General features: G+C 40.4%; 1 protein-coding gene across 1 annotated transcript in view; it reads right to left on the minus strand.

The window, feature by feature from the left end:
• The window catches only part of ahrra (aryl-hydrocarbon receptor repressor a), a 64022-nt gene extending 49009 nt beyond the window's left edge, over nt 1-15013 (minus strand). The window contains exons 1-2 of the mRNA XM_062441682.1: nt 14900-15013; nt 12657-12838 (exon numbers count right to left, since the gene is read on the minus strand). Of these exons, the coding sequence (XP_062297666.1) occupies nt 12657-12838; nt 14900-14961 (244 nt within the window). The 5' untranslated portion in view covers nt 14962-15013. The remainder of the gene's footprint in view (nt 1-12656; nt 12839-14899) is intronic.
• Between the last annotated feature and the right edge of the window lie 2237 nt (nt 15014-17250).

The following is a 17250-nucleotide window of genomic DNA, read 5'->3' on the forward strand; positions in this document are numbered from 1 at the left end:
CCTGATGACATGTAGTGCGCGGCGTGGTGCTCGTGCCTCTGAGCTGACGCGATCATCAGTGACATTGTTTGTAAAAGCAATAACCTGCTCATTCCATCACTCAGTGTCGGTATTCAAATTCAAAAGTTAAAACAACAGAGCACACCGACAAATATGACGCTGTCTGTAGCAACGGCAACATCGGCTGACTGAGGTTTACAGCTGTTTTGGTTGAGTCATCATCTTTTCATATCATTATTCCGCTGTTAAATGCTTTGTCTTGGTGAGACTTTGTCCCCGTATCGTGCCAGGGCGGCAGTGTCATCAAGTTCATTCATCAGCCACTGTGAATAGCCTCTCCATTTGCTCGGTTTAGCCATCAACAGATCGCATTACTGACACCAGTGAGCTTTTTTATGCGGGCAGCCATGTTAAATTGGTTGTGCTGTAGCTAATAGGCCTTGGGTGTTCGCTGGGAGGAAACCGGAGGCCATTTGAGCCAGGGTTGACGGCCAAGGTTCGATTCAGGGGAGTGAGTCTACTGTCTGTATGTCACGGCGTCAATCAGATCATTGTGGCTCGTCTCTAATTCGTGCCAACAGGCCGATGGATGGAGGGACACGGGCAAAATGACGAGAAGAAAGTCGAATCTCATGAGACGGTTGCATGTTTTAAAATGCTGAGCTGCAATCAAGACCCAATCTAGGGACTTTTTTAAATTTTTTTTTTTACTTTTGGTCATTCCTGCATTGTTTCAAATGGATCCAGTTTTCTCAAATTCAGTGATCCCAGAGTAAACAGCCGCAGAACTTTTCCTAAACTCAGGAAGCTGTTTCTGTGCAGAAATGCCCGCATGCCACAACAAATAAAAAAAATGACTGTTCCGAGGCTTAATGAGTTATCAAATGGGCTTTCAACATGTGGCTTTGGGCAGTGCTGAATCTGTAAGCCATATTGCATGTTTGCATGGAGATCAACAAAGTCTATTTGTTTGTTGTGTGGGGGGATGAATATAAATTGGCAAAGCGAAATTATTTAATCTAAGCCAAAAGGGGTGTAGTTGGGGTTAAGCATGGCTAGAGTGGCGTGCTTGTAAAAATAGCCACACTGCAAACCAAAGGCAGAAAAAAAAAAAATGTTTCGGAGCGGTGTGTATTTTAAATCGAACGCGATGATGTTGCAAACTGTAAAACAACAGCTGGGATTTGTCAGTGCGTTTGTAGCACCGCTGCATGCTTAAAAGTGCTTCCATAATACAATTATCAATCTGAACTCCTGGGGCTTCGATGTGCTTGTTGCTTTCCTCCTCGTCCCTCTGTGCTTGCCCGGCTCAGGCAGAACGGCGCGCTAGGCGGTAGCTGTGACAGTAATTACACAAGACAGCTTCCAACAATAGTGTTGGGCCAACAAAGGCTTCTGCTCCCTCTGCATGAGTCCTGGCTGTCTATTCACACTCACTCAAACTCCAACACACACTCTACCCGTCTGTTCACGCACACACACTTGCACAAAAACACACCTCCCATTGCTGCGCAGACGCCACTAGCTGTTACAGTTAGCGTCTAACGGGGCCCCCCTCGGCACTGATTTGAGTAATTCACTTATGGCCTTTTGTGATCCCAGGGGGCTCTGCTGGCCCCCAAGGCCAACAGAGTCCAACTCCACTCAAGCGAGTTCAGTGTCTGTGGCACGAGAGGCCAGGCAGGGACAAAGCCAGTGTCATGCCTTTGATTCAAGCAACTAATGAGTTAACTGTGAGGATCCTAAATGCATACGGCGGCTTCTCCATTCATGGTTCTCGACACATACAAGAGATTAGCATGGCTGGCCTGTCGCACTAGTTAACAGCTATTGTGTGGCTGATTACTGCAGAGGCGGCAAACACACATGCAAGAGGGTGGGAGAGTGAGACGACATGCAACTAATGTGCAATTTAGCGTTGAATTGTTGAGCTGGTAATAACTATACGTTAGCCACAACAAAGTTAATTTATACCGATATTTAAATTGCAAATATGCATGCAGCTCGACTTTTCTCTACAGCTTGAGGGAATGATGCAATAAAAACAGTCATCCCACTTTAAGGAGCTGTTATCCCACCTTAAATTTTTTATTAGTGTAGCTTTAATGAAGTGTTTCACTCTGTCATAAACAACTCTTGAAGAAACATTTGTGGGCATGGAAATAGTTATATTTAAACGATAGGTTCACGATTCTTCAAGTGTGTCTTCAAACAACTCCCAGGTGTCCATATGGACATTAAAACAGGTTTTTATCACGGTAATCATCCCTCTTGTTAAAAGTGGACATTAACACATTCCTTCCTAATGTGTTTTCAATGTAAGTGATGAGGGACAAAATCCACAGCCCTCGTTTAGTCCAAAAATTGATTTAAAAGCGTATCTGAAGCTAATATGAGGCCAGTATTAGATTTATTGAGAGGAATAAAGTATTAGAGGAGGAGAGATTATAGTGAGCATAATGTCTTTTAATGTTCATATGACTATTGCTTTAAGACTTGAAAAATTGTAAACCCATCCTTTAAAGTTGTTTAATATTATATACTTCATTCTAAGTATCCATATTAGTGTAGCGTGTAAATCTATTTCTGTCTACATCCATTCACAACAAATGAACAGGGTCTCTGCATGCCAAAATAAAGGAAAGGAATGATAAGACCCTGAGCACTGGCATTAGGTTAGTCATAACACTGGAACACATTAACATTTACACTGGAAATGTATTAAGCGGCCATACATCTAGCTTTGTATATAGAACTTGTAGCACGGAATTACAGACATCGCATGAGGAGGAAAGAGGAAGGAGAAAAGCCTGAGCACTGGCATTTAGCCTGATCACGCACTCTTCATGAAGCGCATGGAGATGAGAGGTGATTTTCTTTCACAGAGGTCAGTGAAACAAACAGAAGGGCAGAACCCCATAGGGAGGAAGAAGGGGAAAAAAGAAGAGGAGAGAGAGAAAAAAATGTTAGGCATGGTCAAAGAAACAAAGGAAGAGGGTAGAAAGAAATGGGGTGACGCACATTTGAAGACGATAATCACGCATAAGAGCAAATTTTCTCTGCTTCAACAGCACACATGCACACACCGATTGGGATGTTGCAAACCATTATCTCCCTGGATGCTCTTAATCAATACGCATATAAAGGATTAATGATGTGTGTTGATTCCCAAAACCGATGTCAATCAGGATGAAGTTATATCAAATGATCTAATGAACAGTCAAAACAAAGTGAGAATGTGACCTGCTGGATAAAGTTGTGCTCAAATGCCACTTTTGTCCACTTCTACAAAAAATATGTCATTCATAGCGTCCTATTTTATTAGTCTTAGAAAGTCTTGTAACGCAACACCTCAGGGCGAACTGGAGATTTCGTGCCACCAGCACAGGACCAGCGTTGGCCAGTCCGCTTACATCTGTCTTAAGGCTTGTTGTGACATATGACATTTAACTGATATGATGGGCTGATGGCTTGAAGTATTTGCTTCCTTTGAGCTTTGGTTCACCGAGTGCTGCGGGGCTCGAATGTGCAATCGTTCGAAGCGAGTAAGGCATTGACAAATCAGCATCGTTTCACAGCTCGTCAAGTTGATACTAATTACCAAAGAAGTTGAACTGATTCCCAGTGATTCCCATTGACTGCGATTGGGTCAGAAAACAGGGGCGAATGGAAAGGGCAAAGAGTTTGACCTTCAGTAAGTTTGAGTGTTCACTTCAAAAAAGGTATAGACAGATGTAACAAATGGGTTAATGATCTGTGTAGCCAAACATAGTCAAAACCTGGGAGCAAGTGATACTAGTGCCATAGGTCAACGAGGAATGGGTTGAAGGTGAGATAGCCCAAATGTAGCTACTGATTCTCATGAAATGGTTGTTACTTGATCAATATGGATGTTTGGAGGCTGATACTATTAAACTATACACCAGAGAACAACTAAAGAGCAAGAATAAGAGTCTACAGCCATGCTAGCAGCTCTGTGAGGCGAGGTGTTTTGAGCTAAAGGACAATGCTAACATGCTAGTGCTATGTCTATCATAGTTTAGCATATTAGCATGCTAAAATGTTCACCAAAAACACAAACAACAGCTGAATGAATGGGAATATTATTATTTTTACAGCTAATTGTTCATAAACCAACGTTTTGGATGGAAAAGTTAAACTGCTGGTCATGCTAGATTAAAAAAGGGGGATTACAAACTGGGGAACATAAATGTCTCTCTAAAGTTTAATGGCAATTCATTCAACCAGTAGCTAATAAGGTTGTAATTGTATGAGTACCGACGTTACACTTTGATGCATGCAGTCGTACGAAGACTACGCAACGTGACTCAATGTGACTCATAGGTGTATGCTAACCATCTTAGTCAAGGTAGCCTGGTTACCCTGGTTACCCTGTAGTGTTGCTGCTATCAGTATGACTAACATTATTATTGATATTTGCCCCGTTATCTCCCTGGAGAAACAATACAACGTCTCCTTTCCATCCGCTGTGGTCAGACAGCACGTCATGAGCACCAGTTCTGAGAGAGAGAAAGATGTATTTAAAAGTCTGAAAGTAAAAGTGGAAGTGGTTTGGTCCCTCCAACAGACATATTTTTTTATTTAACCAGAAAGTCCCTTGAGATTGAAAATCACTTTTCTAAGGGAGACCTGCCCGAGACAGCTCATAAGTTTCAGTTTAAGTAGAAATAAAACACAAAAGATGTGCTCAAGTGAGGCAGTTGCAATACATGGATGTTTTACCTGGCTTAAAAATGTTCCATGTATTATATATAGTGTTATATATGACATCATTAGATAATTAACACTCAAGCATCAGTGTGTAAGCAGCATGTTACAGTAAGACCATAAATCAGCACCAAACAGCTGTCAGCAGGTGCCCTGAATCCTTTCAGGAAACAGAAAAGTTGTTTTCCTTTTCCACCGCCGCACAGCTAAACTGTTAGTTCAGACAGGCGGAGGCACGGAGCGTAACAAGGTTCAGGCAGCACATTTCTCGGATTGCCTGTGAATGCACCGATCATCTGTTTGAAGCAAAAGCAAACAAATCATTGCAATCTGCGTTCTGGTGGCGCTTATAATTTATTCAGATGTTACTTCTATTCGGATTTAGGCTATTTTTTAAATATGTTTTATACAACCTGAGTTTTAAGGCAACAACTATCCAGTTAACCATTTAGTGTAAATGACCCCGATACAGTGTGTGTCACATGACAGTCTCCTTCAGTAGGTATTTGTTGCACTGTTCTTGCTTGAAAAATGTTTCAAACTTAATCAAGTGACATATTAACGGTCCTATAGACAACTTACTCTCCGCCATTGCTGCTTACTGTCAGTTGGAGGATGAATGCATTCTCAGATATTTAGCCTTAGCCTTCAGCTGACCCATGGTGTAACTTCATCAGTCAGTCATTCAGTGAGTGGACTCAGTGACGGACAGACAATGGTAGTTATAGGGCTGCTGCCACTGTTTCCGCCCAGTCAAAAACAATGTAAAATATATAAATCTGATTGCCATTAACTTCCATTAATCGATTTTTTTGTGACATCTATGTGTTTCGAGCACAAAAATCCAAAAGACACTTCTTCTTTATTGTAAGAACATAAAGCTAGACAAGTGCCCTTCAACAAGTGCCCTCTCAGGATTTCATAAATCTGTTTAAGTACTCCACATGAACTAAGGCTGCTGCCTCAGCCCTCTTTCCAAATATATAATGTAAATCAATATTTAAAGAGAAGCACCTGTTTAGGGTGTTTCCCTCCCCTCTGCCCATAATGGATTAGGCTCTAAGCCAAAACTAAATAGTTATACTACACAGAATAGTTGTAAGAGAGTAAAAATATTAAGGAGCAAACAAAAGATGATTGACAAGTTTATAGTAATTACGTGTGAAAGGACATCTCCATCGAAATGGATGTTAACGGATGTAAAAGAAAGTAAACAAGCTGCCAATACTATATTCTCAAGTGTGGCTTGCAGTCTGTGGTTCATTGGACAATTTCAAAAGTGAAGACATTTTGTTTAAAAAAAAACTAAACTAAAAAACAAGAGTGAATTGACCACATCTTGACCTTTCTATTGCCAAACCTTTTCAGTTCATTTACAGTCCAAGCGAATCGCTGATCTGTCTTGGCCTTTGCCCTGCCGTCTTGTCTGCTTTTGGGTTGCAGAATATGGGGAAGGAAAAAGTCTGGGGTCACTGAGAGTTTAGTAAACAGCCCATCTATAATGTGACCCGATACACATGTTCACGCCTGAGCAAAGACTCCCATTCAGAAACCCCTATCACGCACTGCATACACTTCCCTCTTTGGGGCAAATCAAATGTTTTGGCACTTGGTATTGACTCCATTTGATACAGATTTGACACGAAGAGGATTAACCCAAATAGTCTGGAAGAGGGTGCTTACATCCATGAAATTCTCTTAAATCTGTAGATGAGAGAATAAGGATGCAGACTGATTGTTTTGTCTTGTTCTCTCCTTCCTCTATTGCACGGTGAGTTACAAAACCGTCTCCTGTCTGCTGGCTGACGTCACATGTGGCGTATGCCTGGCGTGAGTCTGCGGGCTCTGTGGCCTTTCTCTTCCTCTTTGATTATAGCTCACAAAGCATTTAGAGTCAGACAACTCGCGTACTGAAACTGGCTGGCACACATTCGGAGATCGACGTCGCAGCAGATGCACAGCGCTGATCTAAAGATTATTTGATGTTTTGTACATATGAAAGATGGATAGGTGCACATTTGTACGTTTTTGTGTGGGTGTGTTCTCGCACCCTGTCAACACCCTGACTGGACTGACAGCTATGAGGGAAGGTGGGGCTTTAATTGAGGGTTTCCAGACACTCACACACACATTTATAAATACACCTCACTGCGACGTGGATACATTTACACCACAGGCATTTATATTTGTGCACGAAATGTCTTTTGGTTGTAACATTAGGGGGTTATTATGATCTGGTGCCATGATATTGATGATTTTAATAGCAGATCAATTACTGAAAGTCAAAGGTCACTGCTCTGAATTCATCTAGATGGTTTTCAGGTTGTTGATGTTTCATTGAAGGTACTATACAGATCTTTATTTTTTTTAATCTTGACATCGACAATCTTGACATTTTTTTTTTTTTAAATCTAGATAAACAACAGAGAGAGAAACTGGGGGATTTCCTTGAATTTTGATGAATGATGTGGGTGGTGTCAAGTTTGTCAAAGATCTTTTAGAAAGATTCAAGTGCCTGAGGTTTTCTGATGTTTTCAATGTTTCTGTTGTTAGTGGTTAGAGTCCAATCTCCATCAGTTCTATTAAAAATTAACCTCAGAAGGCATATTAAATACGATATATGATCTGCTTGGTAATCATCTTGGTTACCCCCTCTAAAAGTTGATCGTGAGCTAAGACTTAAAAATAATGTTTCCATTCAGACTGGAGTTCATCAGCTCAATAAATGAGCAGCTGTTTGCATTTCAAAGTGTACGTTACATTTACATGTACACTATACAACTGATACACATGCTCAGTTTTTTTTTAGATACATATAGATAAATGGATATATGCATGCAATATTCTGCATGGTGCAAGACACAAATTCTTTCAATACAACTGACGGTGGGTTGAAAAGCCACTATGAAATGAGGAAAATACAGCTGTCAAAAGCCAAACAAGCAGTGCACAAGTCGCATTTACTGGCAAATACAGTCCACATGTTAAAGGGGGGTTTGTGAGGTATGTAATAACATTGGTATGGCTGTTCTAAAAAAAGTTTTTTTAAAAAGTGGAAGAATATGACAAGAAATATGAATGGAATATATGAAACATGCATATAAATCATGCAGAAAAGAGAGCGATTAATATGATTTGAAGGTCCAGTTCAACCAGTTCTTGTGAGTCAATACTGAGAGTGGAGAGACTGGTATACTGGAAGAGATGAAGGATACATTCCTTGCGTGTGATGCCAAGACTGACGATGAGCAAAGACAGACATGGATACGGGTAATGAGAAATACATATGGATTAATGCCAATGCTACTCATTTTCTCCGAGGGTCGTGATGGGGAATCTGATCACGGTGCCGCCAGGTTCAAGACCAGTGATGGTGACAGATGATGTCAAAATAAGTCTCTGTCGTACCTCACCAAAGAACCCCAGCACACATACAGTTATACACACACTCAGCAGGCTAAGCCAAAGTACTTTACTGTACTCTACTGTACACAATGTATGATCACATTACACACAAACAGAGCCCACAAAAGGATTGCCAACTTTTCGGTCGATTGACAGGTAAACATATCATGCCAGCAGGTGAATTATTACATTGACTGTTATCAAGCCTATAAAAGTGCAACACACTAGTCTTATTTATAGGAAGGCAGGCTGCACATTAAAGAAGAGGGTCTGTCCTTTATTATGTGGTCTCCAGGTCTTCAGCCTTAAATCTTCCATCTGATTCTCATCACAAGCCCTGTTGCCTTCTGGTCTTGTCAGAGCCAGTTTAAATTCATAATAGCCCATCAGGCATCAACAACAGAGGATATGAGAGAAAAGAAGAGGAAAGAGAAAAAAAAGAGATCATAATTGCTTTAATGACTCCAAATAACCCAAATTAATTTAAAATGTATCATTCCCTTGAAGATTTACCTTTAATTACCTCATCCCTTCGTAGAGTAAAGCCGTAACTTGATGACATTTTTTAAAACAAAGCAAGTTCCAGTTTCGAATAATGAGATAAAAAGCGGTGAAACACAATCGCTCAAACGGACTCAAAAACACACACACACACACACACACTGGAGGAGATATAAAGGCAATCGGGGCAGAAAGACAAAGGAGGAGGGATAGCTAATCCTTAGGGTAAATATTTAACAAGCTCAGCAATTACAGTGAGGGCAGAGACCTAACATGGAAGAGAAGGGAATTACAGCCTGCTGACTGTCAACACACACACACACACACACACACACACACACACACACACACACACACACACAAGGACCTATACTCACTTGGGCATCTGCCTAAAAATGCTGAAAATATGGATACCCTGACCTAAAATGAAAATTAAACAAAAAACAAGGCACAAAAAAGAACAGCCTGTAGGCTACAAAATGATGATTTAGATTTTTTCTTCTTGTTATTATTTTTTAATGGGGATTGGATAGGTTCGGAGGGGCTGTGGGGGTGTTGCCCCTCTGGACTTGCGGCCCATTTTTCACTGGCTCGGCATGCTTTACCTGCGGTGTGGCATAGGGAAGCGTTATTATATGCATTTACATTACGTCCGCTCAACTGGAGATAACTGACTATGGCAGCAGAGCCTCTATACATCTTTGAAATAAAAAGAGAACTATGCAGATGTGAGGTTCAATACACACATTTTTAAAAAACACAACAAATGTAGTCTACAATGAAGGACTGGGGCCATCTATTTTAAAAGGAAAATTAGTGTTTTTATATAAACTCCAAGAACGTGTAAGTTTAACTTTACAACAGTTTGAATATAACCACTTATAGAAATAGTTCTCAGCCCGGGGGACTGTGATTACCAAAATATAAATTATATTTATCCATGTCAATAAAAATGATGATTCTGTGAAACCAGGGGAAGTGAATCCTTGTATGATGCTGCTTTTTATTTACACACACGCATACCCAAACATACACACACACGCATACAGCCTTGTAGTATATTTGCATACAGTGCATAGGTACACAATGTTCACTGTGCTCCACCCTAGAGCAGTCACGCAACAGACAAAACCAGCCCAATTTCAGGGAGCTCCCAAAACCACCTGCTACAGGAGTTTCTCCTTCTCCACCCCTCTCCTTCTAAACCTCCTTACAAACTGTACATGAGACACTCACAACTCTCTTTTTAAGTAAATGAAGTCAATAAATTCATCTTTTAAAAAAAGACAAACAGCTTATGATTTTTATTGATAGTTTTTAATGTCCTCAGTCCAAATCCTGCACCCATATGTAACCACAACAAGCTGAACTGTCATGACTCAGTAGCATTCCTGCTCTTATAACTTCACACAACACAGTCCCCCTAGTGGGCAAAGACAAGAACTGCATCAGTATAAGTGGAATTATCTTTATTCTTTTTTTCTATGAACTTTTTACAAAAGCAAACGATACTTAAGGATTTAGGTTTCATGGTTTCATGTGACGTTGTCAGTAAATGACTCATTGTCCGAAAAAAGAAAACAAAAAAGAGACGATTATGATTGTTGTTGCAAACCACAGGAAGGATGTGGATATGAATTTGCTGCTCATCCTGATTGTATCTGGAGGAACTCTGGCCACGTCACTCTGGCCACGTTGAAATATCAGTGAAAAAGCTGCAACTATGAGTGACAGCTGGCATGACCAGAGAGAAGGCAGCCAGAGATTGCAGATGTATACAGACCCAAATCCCTCATGTTCCACTCTAATTAATCTCATTAGTGTAGCATCAAATGACAACTAAGCTGGTCACTACAGCCACTGATAACAAGACATCCAGCAGAGGTGGAGCAAAAACAAACAGCAGCTTTGATATTAAAGCATGTTGAAGGAGTTGAGAAGAGTGGGTGTTAAAATAATTCCAGATAAATGCCACCCAGATGCTTAAAAACTTTGGTGGAGGTCTGGAGGGTGAGTGAAGAGAGAGTCTAGCTTTCTGGAGGCTCTTTGCATCGCCAGACGACACACAATCACTACTCCCTTTCAACAGCTTCAACACACCTTTCAACACTTTCAGCAGTTTCACACGCACACGACTGTGAACCCTCTTCATTTTCCAGCCCTTCTCTTTGCACCTCGACACCGACGCCCCTCGGTATCACCGCTCATCGAAGGGCAGCGATTTGCAATCTTTGCCTCTGCGTGATCCCTTATCCGGGAGGGGCAACTTTAATAAGTCTGATTAGCACCTGTACTGCAGCTTTGCGTGATGGCTAAGCTAAACAAGTGAGTGTTTGTGAGCGTGTGTGCATAAAGTTGCATGATTCCGGCCGACAGGATGCCAGTTGTTGGGGGCCATGCCAAACCGAGGCAGTGGATGGTTGAGATTAAGAGGAGAAGGAGAAGGTGACAGAGAAGAGGAACATGTGCCGATGAAGTGCTCGCTGAGAAATCTTATGTTGCCTGGAACTTCAAATTTTAGGGGTTGTTTTTGCAGTAGTTATGACACATGTTGAAGTAGTCTTATAAAATGAACATGTTTAATGCACCTGTTACATCTCTACAGCCTTTGGTAACCATTAACTTGACCAGCTGCTTTTCAACTGCAGTCACTACAGAATATTAACAATCCCTTGCCAGCTCCTCCAAGAAAACAGCTTTCGATGAGGACTTTCTTTCAGCCCCCAGGACTAGGAAGCCAGTGAGCCTCACAGGACCTCTTCACTGCTTCCTCTTCACTTCCCTCCTTTTCCCCCCTTCATCCTCCTACTAGTTTATCACATGCATTTTCCCTGGCAAGACAGAAGGAAATTCTTTTTCTTCTTAAAAAAAAAAGAAAAAAAAAAGAAGTACAACTCGTCTTTTAGTACTGTTGCATCCAGCTGCACCACTAGCCTCTGTGTTGATACAGCAGCTGCCGAGGCCACCGGCAACAAAATACGTTCTGAAGCGGCCCATGAATATTTGAAGTGGATTCCGGCGCAACACGAGGAGAGGAGGGGGAGGCACTCAATGGACGGTGGGAAGGTGGGAAAACAAGTGTGGGCCGCAATGTACCTTTTAATTACATGTGAGTGAAAGAGACAGAGGGATGATAGGGATTTAGGTTGTGTGCTGTCATGTCTCCAGTCCGTCACAGATGGTTGCTTCAAATATAAATCACTTCACTAACTTAATAAAACTTCAATCAAAAATATAAACAAGTAAGTACAAGTTTATGTCATGGAGTTTTACTCGAAAAAGCAGATGGAAAAAGTTCCAAATTTACAGGTTATTTCAAGACTCAAACGCACCACCATAACCTGACAGACATGTGTTATTACAGCTTATTTTCCCTTAAGTTATATTTTAGACAAATAGACAGAGAAATGCCTCTCTGACGCACTATTGACTTAATTTAGAGAGTTCAGAGAGATGCTATGCAGATGAATAAGTTGTACATAATCTCTTTCTGTATCTGCCACGTAAATGTGTTTCATCATCACACACACACCAATCTGAAAGCTGGACACATCATTCAGCAAAAGAGTTTGACTAATACTGTTTAACAGTCAGCAAGATTTTCTACGCTTCTCAAAACCAACATTTTTTAAAAATGATATTGAATATTTTTAGTAACCATATCCATGCCAAAAAACTATCAAATGTAATGTTTTTCTTCTGTTAAAAAACGGGATAATATTACTTCTAGAGCCACTACTATTACAAATAGTTATTACTGCTATTTCTGATATTGCTGATTTTTATAAATAACACACTTATATTAAAATTTTTACTTTAGAATAAATCAATATATTTAGGTTAGCTTCCATACTCACAATACAATATAATAAATATGTAATAAAGTAAGTTGTAACAAGTCAGAAATGAGTGCTGATATCTCATTATCAAACCATGACCTGCCTTAATTCAGCAACACACACACTTACACACACACACGCACACACACACTGCCAATATATATATTTTTTTACCTCCATTACCTTGGAAGAAACTCTTGACGCGGAGGTAGGAAACTGCAAGGCGCAGCACGGACAGCTTGTCCAGCTTGGAGATGACATCCGGGGGGAACGGCAGCAAGCTGGCCAGCCGGTCCAGCTCAGCATTCAGCCTGTCCCGGTGCCTCTTGGACGGGTTGGTTTTCTCACTGGAGGAGGACGGCTTCCTGATCATGATGAGACGGACAGAAAGACAGTCAGAAGTCATTCATTCAGCTGTAAAATAAGAATCCTTATAACTAAATATCCCCCAATTTAATCACGTGTTGGGTTTTTTTCTCACTGCACACATACTTGACTCCACTGAGAACCACGTCAACAAGCAGCACACAGAAAACCATTAACTGAACTTTACTGGAGTCATGCTATTATTAAAAGTAAAGTTAGTTTAAATTTGGTACACACTACACATCACAAGACTTAAAGCTTACACTGTCAGCTCGCCGACCTCTGATGGTCTTGCTCTAAAAAAAATAATGTTATGAATGATCACAATCAGTGATATATTTTCTAAATTCTACCCGCATTAAAACTTCCAAAAACACTCATATCAACTCTGGGGGGAAAGTTGGAACACTATCTAACTCGTAAGACTGTTTATTGTGCGAAAATTTGATTTTTCATGAAAGAACAGGGCGCTAAATTATTACAGAAAGCACTATATTTATTTTTTTTGGGACCGGCTTCCAATTTAGATTCCCGTCAGTTTCGCTCCTCATCATAACGATACAAACTACAGGATCGTGCTTTGTCTGACTCTGGTTTAAGCAAGGCATGCACCTGACTTTGCCAACCCAACTAGAGACACATGACCAAATAAACCACAGTCTGCACAAGTCCCTCTTTCTGTAAACTGTCTTTCCTTTTCAGCCAGCCCTCCCCTCACACCATACACCACACTTTGTGATCTGTGTTTCCTCTGGTGACAAATTTGTTTCTTCACAACCGACCAAAACAAATGATTTAAGTGTTTTGTCATATCTAGTAACAAAACAATATCTTTTCTCTGCCCTGCTCGAGCCTTGCAGGTGAACACTGAAGCAAAATATCTGTATTTACGAAAATCCGCTGTGATGACTCCTGATATTAAAGGTGCTGGACATGCTGCGTTTCTTCTCAGCGCCGTAGAGAATGTAAAATCTGCCCCAGGCTCGGAGTTATTTGTGTATTCTTGTATGGTGTACCGCAGCTTTACCAGCTGAACTTAACATGATCCGTATATGTAATGGTCATCTCTGATTTCCACAGCTGAGTTTCTGTACATCTCCTGAGAGACTGAATACTTTTACACGAATGCTCCGATTTTGTTTTGTTCCCATGACCCGACTAATAATCAATACGCTCCACTAGTTACTATTGCAAAATATACAAATCATGACACTGGGATGTCAGAAGTGAAATATAGTTTTAATAAACTATAAAACCTCTGGATGTTTAAAATAAATTACATTTTGCTTCGACAATAAGTACGAGGCACTAAAAGTGCCAAAGCAACATCGATATCTGAGTAATAAAGACAGAATGATGGCTGTATAATTATAATTTAAAGTCGTGAAAAGTTATTTTTCTGTCCAGTGCACACACACACAGGATCGATTTGGATGTGGCTAAGATTTCATTTCAGATCAGCAGCAAAGGCAGGGCAAAACATAAAAACTTTATGAATGCCACAGGCCTTGTTTAATTACCTCTTCCCACTTCAAGATCTTATATAACTTACTGATTCACTATTCATGACATCAGCAAGACAAGATTGTACAAAAGAGAGTTGTCCTCAAAAAGTGTGGACACTTAAAATCCATCACACAAACACACTCTGACTCCCAAGCCTGTGGGTAAACACATGTATATATAAATATATATATAGTGTGGACTGTGTGGTAACTAGTCATTAGGGATCAAGAAGAAGACAAATCAACATATTTAGTCTACTTAATTTCCCCAAGTTGTGCTTACCTTATTATTTCTTTAAAGGAGTCCATTATTTAAATATGTCTGCAATGATCACTTTAGACTGAAAGTCATCTGTGGCATATATAGCCTACTGTTATTTTCACACTTGCATGTACCAGCCGCTCAATCACTTCCTGTGATTCACATCTTTTAACCAACAAAATCCAAGTTACCCTGCACTTTACCAGACAACCAGAAGAAGAAAAAAAAAAAAAGCACCAAAAAAAATGTGCATTGATTTAACACATGCATAACACAGAACAGCGCTTCTTAACTGCTTTTGGATGGGCTTCCTCCTCTTTCTGCCGGCATACATGCAGTCTCCCGGAGGAATCATGATCGTGCGCTCTGTAGAGGTAACAGGTGCGCTGCGGATGAGAAAAAGGAGAACAACGTTAACTTTACATGTGGCTGGAGAGAAAAAAACAACAACTTCAAGACATGTGTATGATACAGAGAAACACACACACACACACACACACACACACAGACATACACACATACATACACACACACTGAGAGAGAGAGAGAAAGAGAGAGCATTTAAACATGCTCAGACTGGTTGTGGCACATTATGTCATTAAAGGTCATTCCTTGGGGTGAAATATGCAGTAAATCCGTGCATCCCTAAAATTAAAGTGAAATGACAACAATTAAACTGTGGTTAAATTTAAAACACAATAACACATGCGAATGATCAAAATATTACATTTTAAACATGTGGAAGCTTATTAGTATATTAATAATTGCACAAAAAAAAACCCAAAAGAAGCTACAAATCAAATACACACTTGGACATCTTATCTAATAAATAGACCCATTTAAAAAAGCGCAGAAAATAGCCTAAACATTAAAATAATAACCAAATGCTTTTTCCAAAAACATAATAATAAAATCAAAAAAGCACTAACCCAAACGATCTGTGGCTGTCAGTTAATTCCAGTATTGTGTTGGCTCCTAGTCACATTCACTTTAAGTGTAGAAAAAGAGATGCGTCTCCCAGGGTGCACCGACTCGGTAATGCCAAATGATAAATCCAAGGGAAATAAAATAAACCGGAGAGGTCCTACAAGAGCTCCTAGCTGATGTTTTCATCAGCTTTTGCACTGCTCGGGGCAGATGTTGGCTGATGCTTTATACCCAATTGAGTCGCCTTCACTTCCTCGCGTTTCAGGTGGCGGATTCCTCTGAATGACATGTCGAGCTCTTCGCACGCAACTCTCTGCCTCACAAACAGAGCTCAGGCACACACACACACTCGCACACACACATCCACATCCACGCACACACACGCGAGGTTTACGCTGCGTTCAAGGGCTGTCTTCATGTGGGACGTTTGCGTCTTGATGTGTTTTTGGTTTAAATGCGTGGTTGTTTTTGCTTTCATAAGCCACAACATTTAACTTACATATTTGTGTTTTTTGTACTGAGCCTGCAGCTCATTTTTCCTCACTTTAATTAACACTAGGCATAATTGTTGCCCTTTCTTTAAGAATAATGTGTTTAATCTGTCGCTGCATCTTCTGTTGGGTTTATAGAAAATAAATAAATGAAAGTACAACCGACATCTTCTACATTAGACATTGTTGGTGTGAAATCTGTCTTAAATTGCATTTAATTAACGACTCAAATCATTTTAAATGCCTGGCTGTATGTTATATTTACGAGGTGCACCTGAAGGTAGCAGCAGCCTGAGCGTACACACACACACACACACACACACACACACACACACACACACACACACACACACACACACACACATGCTTTGTGTGCAGCAGGGTGAGGGGAGGGATCACACGCGATGGGCAACAGACGCGCAGATCTCCGGGTTCACATCGAGCCTGTCCGCGGTCGGCGGCGCTCACGGACCGGAGGATTTAGCTCCAGCAGCCCGCTGAAGGAGAGTTACACATTTTTACTACAGAAACGTGCAGTATTTAATCGGGATTCTTCGTCGGACGGGGACAGGGCGTCTGATGAAGATGATGCAGTTGTCTGAGTCTGCGGTTTTACAGCAGAAATAAACTGGAATGAAATGTGTCACTGTGGAAAGGACTGATCACAATCACGGTGATGTTATTTTCTTACAAGCTGTGTGTATTTTTTTTTTTACATGTGTGTGTTTTTACATGAGCCTTATAGTCTGTGCTGCATTTGTGGCACACGGAGATTTCTCTCCTTGAGCAGCCTAATATACCTTTTTTAAAACAAGTTTCAGTCTTGGAAGTGATGTGATGATCTTTCTGACTTGATTGTATAGTACTAAATGGAATTGAATTATTAATTGATGAATTAAGCGATACAGGATAAGCAAATTAAGTTTGATGTAATGCGATCACTACATTATGATATGAATTTCAACAGTAAATTACAGTAAGCACTATAATGGAGACAACACTCTTTTTAAATGTATTCCGTTTAGAGGCTGTACTCTTAATATTGCAACATATTACCGTTTATGAAATGTTACCTCACACATACAGACTTTTGGGAAGTAGAAGGTTTTTTTTGACACGAACAAAACCACTTGCTAAAAAACCCGAGTAGTTGAGTAATATCTTTACAACTGCAGGAGAAGCTCTGCAGATACACATGTATGCAAAAAAAATCACTGAATATAAGT

This window comes from Scomber scombrus, chromosome 20 (assembly GCF_963691925.1).
Source record: "Scomber scombrus chromosome 20, fScoSco1.1, whole genome shotgun sequence".
Classification (NCBI taxonomy): Eukaryota; Metazoa; Chordata; class Actinopteri; order Scombriformes; family Scombridae; genus Scomber; species Scomber scombrus.